The sequence below is a fragment of the Epinephelus moara genome, chromosome 6 (assembly GCF_006386435.1).
Source record: "Epinephelus moara isolate mb chromosome 6, YSFRI_EMoa_1.0, whole genome shotgun sequence".
In the NCBI taxonomy this organism is placed as follows: Eukaryota; Metazoa; Chordata; class Actinopteri; order Perciformes; family Serranidae; genus Epinephelus; species Epinephelus moara.
The window spans coordinates 28,721,023-28,732,238 of NC_065511.1; the positions used below are offsets into that span (position 1 = coordinate 28,721,023).

Consider the following 11,216-nt stretch of genomic DNA (forward strand, 5'->3'; position numbering starts at 1 on the left):
TATTGCCGTAATCCCTATAGTCATATGAGTAGGTACATTACCTTTAATTGTCAGCGCGTGCTGTTCTGAGATCGGTGGGGCAGAGCTGCCCGCTGAAATGGAGGTGAATGGTACAGGACCCTCTCTCCCTCAAAACTAATCAAATACACCATCAAATGACTCCAAAACGCTCTTGTGGACAACTTGTAGCTCACACATTCACCACGCTATGAAATAATAATGTAATATTACGAGACAGAGTTGTTTTGAAGTCAAATGCAGAGCTGGAACTACATTCCAGACATACAGTACTTGCTGGGCGGAGTGATTTCAAACAGCGTATGTTTAGTGTAGTTACTCCCGTCATCAAAACAACAAGTTTGTTGAGAAGAAGCCAGAATATACAGAGGAAGAGTTACAGGTTTGGGAAGAAGAGAGAGCAAGAAGAGAGATTGAGGCTGCCGCGCAACCAGGGGCTGAGGGGAGACCCAGAGCCGGTGGTGTAAATGTGGGGCTTACTGGCCACTTTGTTAGGTACACCTGTGCAATATAAATATAGAGTACGCCTCAAAATAATCACCGGAACACGGGGAGAACATGCTAACTCCACACTCATAAATCACCACAACTCCTGAAGGAACAACAACATAAAATGTTCCCTAGCAGTCTGTTTATTCCCAACAATGAGAAGTAATGCCAGTCACTTCACTATATGCTCTGGGCAAGCACTTATCCATAACATAACCACAACAACATTTGCATTTTAGCCTTATTTACCATGCTTGGGTTGTAGGCTAATGTTACTCAACATGGAGGTAACGTTACAGCAGAGAGATTGGTGAGCAAAATACACAACGATCACTTACCACGTCTGCTCGTTTAGTGATGCCGACAGATGGTATGGCAGTGTCTCTCAAGAAAGGAGTTTGAACCATTCCTGAGCTTCTGCGCTCCATCCTTTCAGCGTAGTCCTCCGGTAAAAAATGTCAGGAGCACACAAACATTTTCCGGACCATTTTCACAGGCGTGTTGGGGTCGATGTCCAGCACAAATAGCCATTGTTTCATCCTGTCCGTATTATGTCCAGCACAAATAGCCATTGTTTCATCCTGTCCGTATTACTGGTTGGAACTACGTGAAACTTCCCTTTGTTCCATGTCTTCGGCTAGTTACTGCAACCTTTTACAATGCATGTGTAAACCATGATTTACAAAAACACTTGTAAACTTTCCTCAAACCTTCTGGTGTGTCCAGCTGACGATACGTTTTGGAGTCATTTGATGGTGTATTTGATTAGTTTTGAGGGAGAGAGGGACTTGTACCGTTCACCTCCATTTCAGCGGGCAGCTCTGCCCCACCGATCTCAGAAGAACAGCATGCGCTGACAATTAAAGGTAATGTACCTACTCATATGACTATAGCGATTACGGCAATAGGCGAATTTGCCAAAATGTTGAACTATCCCTTTAAATGAAATCAATAATTTGTCATTTTCTTTGGTATTTTTTGCGATATACAGTAATGCAATGATGACTGCTGGCTAATATGTCTGTTAATGTTATCCAGTTTCAAGTCTCTGATCATGTGTCGAGACGATTTGTGCACTACAGCGTACACTATGGGGCCCATCATAATAGCGTGCACTGGGGCCCATCATAACAACCTTACGCCACTGATGTAGACAGTCAAGTTAAAATAACTGTCTGTTATAAACAGTGATAAATGTGTTTGCATTTTTTCCTGGCATTTAAATATTGATGCAATAAAATTACTGTAATTATGTGATGTGTTTTGTGTATTTTTGCAGTGTATAATGTCTGCTTTTATTGTTCTGTTCTCCCACTGTGTCCAACCTAAAAAGTTGTAAGCAATGGAAACATTTTGGGTTGGTGTAAGACTTGCAGGTGATATGCAAAACAAGATGCAACAAAATAACTGTAATAGTTTGGAAAAATTACACCACAAAACACTAATTTTAGATTTCTCCTTCATGTGATTGTAACAGTAACTGAGTAGGTATCAATAGTTTAAATATAGTGGTGCAATATGATGGTCAAACTCCAGCAACTGTGGAAATGAGGTTTGATAGTATCTTAATAAAGCTCCTCTCTCCTCTTATTGTTAACTTGATTTGATACATTTGACTTTTCCTCATGTCAACAAACGCTAAATACAAACAATAAAGACATGTTGATGGTTAATGAAGTTGTGCCTGTGGAGTTTAATCTTGTTTGTTGACTTGACTTCATGGACAAATGAAAGCTAATCAGCAGACTCTTTATGACTGCTGTCCCATGGCAGCTGTAATTACAGGACTCTTGTTAAAGTTCATACTAAAACCACCATAGTGCTGAGTCCCAAAATGCCGGAATAAATTCACTGCAGAACACTTTCATACCAAAAGCTGCAGTATGCTGCCCTCCTGTGGTGTAACTAGTTGCTCTGGCAGCCTGGTGCATGAAAGATTCTGAGCAAAGTGGTAGTGATGTGATTTTAACTCTTCCTGAAGGTAGAACGGAGAATGAACAACAGGTCTTTTTAGCTCGAGTTAGACTGTTGCTCAGTCACCACTTTGGTCCACTGACTGAAGAACTACTGGGTCAACTGCCAAGACATGTGGTAACAAGTATTTTCAAGTCAAACGGCTCAAGTCCAAGTGAAATCACAAGTCATTAGTGTTAAAGTCCAAGTTGAGTTATAAGTGTTTTTTGATTTTGTCAAGTCGAGGCTAACGTTATTAAGTCTGTGACTGGAGTCTGACTGGAGTCCAAGTCATGTGACTGGAGTCCACACTTCTGCTTAGTACTATATAGTTATTACAATTATTACTATTATTGTCTGAATTCTGGTCTCAGTATAGATGTAATTTGATGTCTATTTCTTGTTCAGTTGCTCTCATAATCTCCATTCAGCACTGAAATAGATACATTTGAAATGTTGTCTCACCATCCACGTTCAGTCTTGTTTCACCTGTCTTCTGTTGCTCTCCAGATGGAAAAATGTTAACTCTGTATACCCCACTGCCACATTTCTGAGCTCCAGAGATCCAGTGGACATGAATAGGGTGTTCCGGCCTTCATACTCTGGTGCAGTTGAGTTTGTACCACTGAAAATGATTACATTTTATAATTAAATGTCCAGCCCACTGTAAGAAATGTTGTTGTTTTTTCTGGTGGAGACAGTGTTGTATTGAACATCACTGTCTCTCCCACAGCTGCATTCAGAACATCAGGCAACACACCAACTCCTTTGGTTAAACCTGGAGGAGACAGTTAAAGGTCGGAGGACACTGCAATAAGGCCACTTAGACATTATACTTTTTCAAAATCAGGAAGAAAACCCCGATATCATCTTTTCCAGGATACGTTACTAAAGTTGTCTATCTCTGGTGATTGGTGATACCACAAGCAACATGGGGGTTGGTAAACAGAGTATGTTTGGTTAGGCTATTTATATTAGGCAAAACATAAACATGAATTAATGTGTGACATCAGAAATAAACAAGCCTCTAGTGTCTCTAGTTTCTTGTGATAAATTAAGCTTTTATAGATCTTTTTGTATTGTTTTGGTTTGGATGCTTGGTTTTTATGTTTAAAGAGAAAAATTTAAACTTTCAGTTTAAAAGCAATGCATGATCAAACTGCTGCTGAGATATTTTAGGCTGGATCAAAACGATGGACAGATCAAAATACCAGAGAGTCTTTAGCATAACCACAACATGACACACAGTATATAACTTTATCACATGCAGTGCAGGATACTGTGTTAATACATGACTTAACCCCTGAATATTTAGTCGTGTCAAACTGTGCTGATTGTTGTTATCTGTACATGATATAAACAAGAAGTCCTTTGTTATTAATAATAAATGATTTTGATTGCTTGGTGATCAAAGTTTGGTACGTTTATGGTTAATGATTGAAGCAAACAATGCAGGGGATTTACCTGTCAGAGGTTCCTTGTACTTACTTCATATCACCAAGGATAAAGCACTGTGAGCCGTCACTTCTCCGATATCTGATGATACTGTGAAAGGAATGGAAACAACTGTGATACACTTCATCCTTCTTGGAGTCATCTCAGGTGAGCTCTTAACAAATGACAGAAGATAAAAGCAGTTTAGTCAGATATTTATCAAAATGTAATGATTGATGCTTAACGGTGTCAGAGCTTGAGAGAGCTTTGTGAGACAGCTGCAAATGGGCAGTTCAGTTTCTTTTCCACAAACGATGGTATTAACTTCTCATCTGTAGTAATGTGAGTGCACAGACATCGAAGTTTAGTCCATAGATTCTGTAAATGGAAATGTCCCGGTTTGGGGGGGCTTGGGAGGCGTATGCGTGGCACTGAATGCATAGCTCCAGGGAAAGCTGCGCCTAAACAGCATTACAATAAAGATCCAGAGAATTAAGCTTCATGAAAGAGTGAATTTAAACTTGAGTCAAGTCCGAGTTTACAACTGTAAAAGATCTGAGAGATCCGACGCAGTGATTAAGTGCAGATAATCAAATTAATTATGCCTCTGCAAGCCGCCGCTGCCAGCAGAGAGGACAAAGAACACAGAGACACAAGGAACACTAATGAACAGTTGTATGATATTCAGCAAAACATTGTAAAAACACTGAAAATGCTGTTATCAGTTGAACATAAAGTGAAATTCATTGAAACTAAAGTTGAATCACTCAACAAGAAAATGGAATCTATTGTCTTCGATGTGCACAACCAAGGTGTGTGCATTGACTCACAGGAAAAGACAATCAAAACTTTGGAAAAAAATCTTGAAAACTTGGAGAATGAGTTGGATTCTCAAGAAAACAGAATGAAAAGAAACAACATTCGAATCCTCAATTTACCAGAAGAAGAAGAGGGTCATAATTTAACGGACTATCTGGTCAACTTGATTTCAGAGGAATTAGGAGTGACAATAACTTCAGTGGATTTGGAACGGTGCCACAGAATTGGTGTCAAGCAGAGGAAAGCCAAATACCCGTGCATGACTATCATGAAGTTATGGAATGACCAGACCAAAATGTTTTATGAATGTTCACTGTTAAAAGTCTGCTCAACATCTCTATTTATGTTTGCAAAAAGATCATTTAGATGTCTGTATGAATGTTATCAAGACACCAATATATTTGTTCCGCTGATATTTTTATGGCCCTGTGTGACTAAATACTGATATTGTATAAACATAGGGAAGGTAAATTTAGACTCTGTATCTGTGTTAACTAATAAGCTTCGATGTGTTAAAAAAGGGTGTCCGACCAGATAGGGCATCATCAGTGATAGCACAACACAAAGATCAAGAGGGTAGTTTTCTTGTTTTGATTGCACTTTATATGGAGAAAGGTATATATTAGTATCTTAATATATACCTCTAGGAGCAAATTTAGGATTCTTGTATAAAATTCAGAATATACTGGACAATAACCAGACAGGAACTATAGTTATAGGAGGGGACTTTAATCATACTTTTGATAAACTACTGTAGATTGGCACAGTCCTAAAAAAGGAAAGTTTCAAGACCCTACAAGAAGACTGAAGAATTTTATTTCAACAAATAATTTAGAAGACACATGGAATTTTATTCAACATTCTGGAGCAAATTGTCTCCCTTATTCATTCAAATGACAAAATACATGTCAAGTAACTTATTGCTGCCTTACTCTATGTATAAAATTATTATTTGTTGCTGTTTCTTGTATTTTTCGTACTTTTTTTTGCATGCCTAGTTTTTTAAGGTTTTAAACATTGAAATCTTTAATCTGACTCTTTCCCCTTGCTTGCTGTAACACTGGAATCTCTCAATTGTGGGATCAATAAAGGTGTATCTTATCTTATCTTAAAACAGTAAACTGTTGTATTAAGTCAGGAGAATCCCCCTCAGACTATAGACTGATAAGTTTAATTAACTGTGGCAATAAAATATTAACCAAAGTGATAAGCAATAGATTAGCAAAGGTCTTACCAGATGTGATTCACATAAATCAAACAGGGTTTATTAAAAACATGCATTTGCAAACCAATACTAGAACATGTTTTAGTATTATACAATATGCCAAAAAGCACAAGGTTGATTTATCAGTGATGGCTGTAGATGCTGAAAAAGCTTTTGATCGTCTGGAATGGCCTTTCTTATTCAAAGTCTGAGACAAGATCCAAAGGTAACAGGTGTCACTATAGGTAAACAACAATATAAACTTAATTCATTTGCAGATGATCTTTTGGTGTATTTAACGGGCATTGAAAAATCTATTCCTTCCTTGTTGAGAATTATTTCTGAATATTCATCCGTCTCAGTTTCTAAAATTAATATTAGTGGAGCAGATTGCTGAAACGATCTTTCACTTGGTGATGCAAGCACCAAATTTGGCACACAAGTGCTTCAGAACCTACTCTCTCAGAAAAGTACGATGTCCACTTAAAAAAACAAAATGGCCGCCTTTTTTCAAGATGGCCGCCATTCGAAGTGGTATTAAATGGTGTTTGAACTATATTTTGATTGAATAATCCTATTTTGATGATCCATACATCAAAATATATGTTTTTGAGTATGAGAAATCCAATTCCGCATTTAGAAAATCAAAATTATTGAATATTATGATGATAAAATGGGAATTAAATGAAGAAACACTCTCTGTGATGTTTCCGATGTGATGTCTGGGTACGTGACCACCCAATGTAGAGACATGATAGGACAGTAAACTGCTTATTGCATTTCAACAGTGCTAGAAGATGTAGTATGGGGGTGTGGTCATTACGCGTCGCCGCTGAAACGTTCACTTATAGCCTCTCTTTGGCGTTTGAGCAGCTTTATAAAACTCTTGAACATGTAATGGCTCCTTAATTAGCAAGTTGACTTTACATAGATGGCATATCTTTTCAATTTCTCCTGACATTGTGTTGTTTGGTTTGTTCACCGCTCTGGGACATGCGGCCGAACATACTCGGGCGGAACATACGCGGAACGGATTCCGCGGAGGTCCGCGCGGACTCAAAGCGGGCGTCCGCAAGCCCTGTGCGCGCAAAGCTCAGATTTTACGAACACACGGACTCCGCTCCGCGCACCAGTGACTGCTCAGCATGTATTTTTCACATTGCGGGGATTTATCACGGACATTTTTACAGGAAACTACAACGCGGAAGTGCGCTCGACTATGAAAGCCCGAATGACTGTGGACATTCCTCGCGGAGTCTGCTCCGCTTATAGTACGCCCGAGTATGCTTGTGTCGAGCGGGCAGAGTCGGTGATCGGATCGCCCATCAGTACAACCCTACTTCAATTACAAACAATGTGAACAAACTGATTGGCTTGTGTGGGTTTTTTTTTTTTTCTTTTCTTTTTTTGGCCCGCCACCACCCCCCCTCTATGGAGGACAACTTTATTGACCCGCCACCACCCCCCCTCCACGGAGGACAACTTTCTTTGACCTGCCACCACACCCCCTCCACGGAGGACAACTTTATTTGACCCTCCACCACACCCCCTCCACGGAGGACAACTTTATTTGACCCGCCACCACCACCCCTCTATGGAGGGCAACTTTATTTGGCCCGCCACCACACCCCCTCTATGTACAGCTTTGATTGGTTCTTCTTTTAGTCCTCACATTTGCAGGCACACAACTGTGTACACTTCAGGATGAAGCGATAGCATTTGCATCGTCCTCGGCATTCAGTCTTGCAGCCGCATTTTGTCAACTGCTCACAAGTTTGAGCAATGGGTGGAAGGGTTGTCCAGAGAACTTGCCAGACCTCACCATCTTTTTGCCAGCCCCAGTTGGCAGGGCTTTCAGTTTGCATTTCGCACACTGTTGCCTGGCCCCATATGTAGGCAGCTTGAAAGGCAGACCGTTTCACATGCTGAACGAGGGATGCGCTTGTCGGTGGAATATGGCATCATAAGACCTTTGCTTCCGAGCAAACAAACAAACAAACAAACCTCAATGTATCCTCAATACCACCTCCATCATCCAATCTGGATGGGTTTAACTTGATGGGCAACTTGTTGATTGCCTGAAATTGTGGTATGTTTTTGGCTATCATCGAATAGACATCAGAACTTCACTCATAACGGGTAGGGGGAGAGATCAACTCCTCTTTCGTATCTGTCTGACAGAGGCAACGCTTCCTCCAGTCAGTTTTAGTAGCGCAACTCAGTGGATTATTGGCAGACATCTTGTGTTATACAGTTATAGGTCGAGGGTTTATCCTTTTACCACCCAACTGTACAAAACATTAAAGCACATTGAAATATGGGATGCAACTAGGTTCAAGCATCTGGTGCCCTACACCTAGCCCGATCGTTCATCCAGTGCCATTTAAGTCCCGTGCGATCTGTACACCATCCAGGGAACTAAAGCCCCGTTACCCTTGGCTCGGCTCAATTCAGGTGTGGCTATCTAACTACAATACTACAACTAACTAAACTTGTAGTTGAGATATATAGAGGGGCTTATTAGATAGCATTTGAGACACTAAAGTATACTACAAACTACAGTGAGTACACACACTACAACAGTTAGTAAACTACAACTACAGTTAGTACACAACATGCCGACACTGAACCCCATGCTGAGTCTCACAGCAGTGATGTCACCAGTGTGCCCTGGCTGAGTCTCACAGCAGTGATGTCACCAGTGTGCCCTGGTTGTGCTTTGACATCATTCTTATAAAAATTTACAAACCAATAGAGCTTGACCACAGCATTTGCAGTGAATGATCATGGATATTTCCCTTCAACTTAATGCAATATCTGTGATCGGACAGCTTCCGAAAATGCTAATTTTGAGTCACGTTATAGCCACCATGGCCATATTGGAATTCAGTTGACACTATTGAGTTCTTCCGGTCAGAATACATTAATTTCAATGTTTGGATCATTAATACATTTCTGTTCATTCAAGTTCTACTTCAAAAACCATTTTTTTTGCATTTGACGAGGCGGCCATCTTGAAAACTGGCGGCCATCTTGAATTTTCAGCTGGACATCGTACGTTTCTTAAATAGCACATCCTGGACATCATTTGTGCCAAATTTGGTGCTTGGCACATCCTGGACATCATTTGTGCCAAATTTGGTGCTTGCATCACCAAGTGAAAGATTCTGATGGACTTAATCTGCCCCACTATATGGAGAAAACAGAAATAATGGTAGTAGGGAAACAAAAAGACAGATCGCAGGATTTACAACAATCATTTAAGTGGACAACTTCTATTAAATACTTAGGATGTGTACTGAGTGAAAATAAGCAACAGATATATAGACAGAATTTTATTACATTATTGAATAATATGAGATCTGACATGATTAAATTGATGAACCTCCCTATAAATTTTACAGGAAGAATTAATCTATTTAAAATGAAATGGCTTCCAAAATTCTTATTCCTGTTTTCAACAGTGCCAATTACCCCTCCAAAAACATTCTTTAAAAAAGCATATTCTATTATATGAGACTTTATATGGAGGGAGAAAAGTCACAGCTATTTTGTTTGATGAATACGTGAATAAGTAGATGAATATGTATTTTCCTCACTCATCCAAATGGAGCCCAGAACTTCCTTTTCACAGTGTGTGCGTTGGCCACACACACAGCTGTTTTGTTTTTGTTTTTTTTAAAAGTAGGCTAGTATATGAACAAGGGAAAATACACTCAGGAGCACAGCCTCTACAAACCACTTCTGCCAACAGAACAGCACAGGTACAGCACAAGTTGACAAACTATAACTAATACATAAATTAAGGAGAAGGTAGTTACACAATCACCATGTAAATTCACATTATTTGTTATAACAGCAGTATCTACACTGTAATCTAGTCTGGGCACAGACTATAACCCCTTTCGCATCTCAAATTTGTTTTGAAGTGATTGATAATGAAATTGCCATTCAGTCTGATCGTAGACTAACAAAAACTTGAAATCTCGGCGGATAAAACTGTGAGGTCAGACACCACTGGATTAATATTGCACCAAGCACTACGCAACAGTTGGAATAAGATATTAAACAAAGCTGAGGTCATCCTAGCTCGTCCATGATCTGTGCTGTCGCAGAAAAGCTATCGTAGAGTAATCTGCTAACGGTTGTGACGCATACTCCATGCCTCACTATTCTTAGTAACATGCACAAATGAAATATCATCAATAATAATGTAAAGTATTGGGAAAAAAGTCCAACTCACATACAAACCTTTAACTTCAAGCCCTTATTACTTATCATTAAAATGAAATTAAATTCCATTCTATACATATGTGTACACACACACAAACACACACAAATCTGGTTGAAGACTTCTGCTCTACACTGCACAGGACCTACATACGTACATTTATAATACATTAATTATAGAAACGACACTAGTATTGAAAAAAAATGTAACAAATGTAGCTGAGTGCAATTTACCTTTTTTTTTTTGCATCTGATTGCAATTACCTATGCGGCAAAGTAAAAATGCTGAAAAAAGAAACAGTGAGTTACACTGAAGCTATTTAGCTATTTACACCAGGACCTAGGAACGCTGCTCAGCCTTGCTTCCAATTAATTCCAGTGGCTACTTGCAGTATCGCAGTGGAAAAAATCCCCTGCTGCTCTAAAAGTTTTTTCCCCATAGACCACTACTGTAAGAGGTATTTGTCAAACTGTGACAGAACACCTCAAACTGCAGACAGGGTTAGTTTTGACTCTGTCTACTATGAATTTTTGATCCATCCATCCATTTTTATCTGCTTATCCAAGACCTGGTTGTGGGGGCAGCAGGCTGAGCAAAGCACACCCTCAAAAATGGACTTGTTTTACTATCACAATATGATCCATTCAGTCCGACAACATTTGAAAAGCCTACAAGAGCTGCACAATTGAATTATTTCATCCCCCTTTTAGTCAGCGGAGCGCGAAACTGTAGTGCGCCTACTCTATGGGCCCAATGAATCAGAAGATCTGGGCTAATTTTAAACCCAGGAAGTTGCACTTTTTTGGCTTCATAGGAAAAAGTCAGAAAGTCACGTGATGGAGTACAAAGAGGGACACAGGCCACAGAGAAAGCATGCAGAGGATGAATGGGTCAGGCGCAAGATCCTTATGCAAAAGACTGGGATTTGAAGGGCCAGTGTGTAAAATGGGTTGAAAACCATTGAAAACAGTGACATCAGTGGTCAAATTCTAGATTGCAGGGCTCACTCGCTCACCCCTCCCGTCGGGTAAATGACGGTGGCCTCGTAGGGACAAAAAGCCTTGCGCA

At 39.8% G+C, this 11,216-nt stretch overlaps 1 protein-coding gene across 1 annotated transcript in view; it reads left to right on the forward strand.

Annotated features, from left to right (window-relative positions):
* The first annotated feature begins 4,016 nt into the window (after positions 1-4,016).
* Positions 4,017-11,216, forward strand: part of LOC126391750 (carcinoembryonic antigen-related cell adhesion molecule 5-like) — a 17,028-nt gene continuing 9,828 nt past the window's right edge. Inside the window, exon 1 of the mRNA XM_050046672.1 lies at positions 4,017-4,062. Coding sequence (XP_049902629.1) covers positions 4,017-4,062 — 46 coding nt within the window. The remainder of the gene's footprint in view (positions 4,063-11,216) is intronic.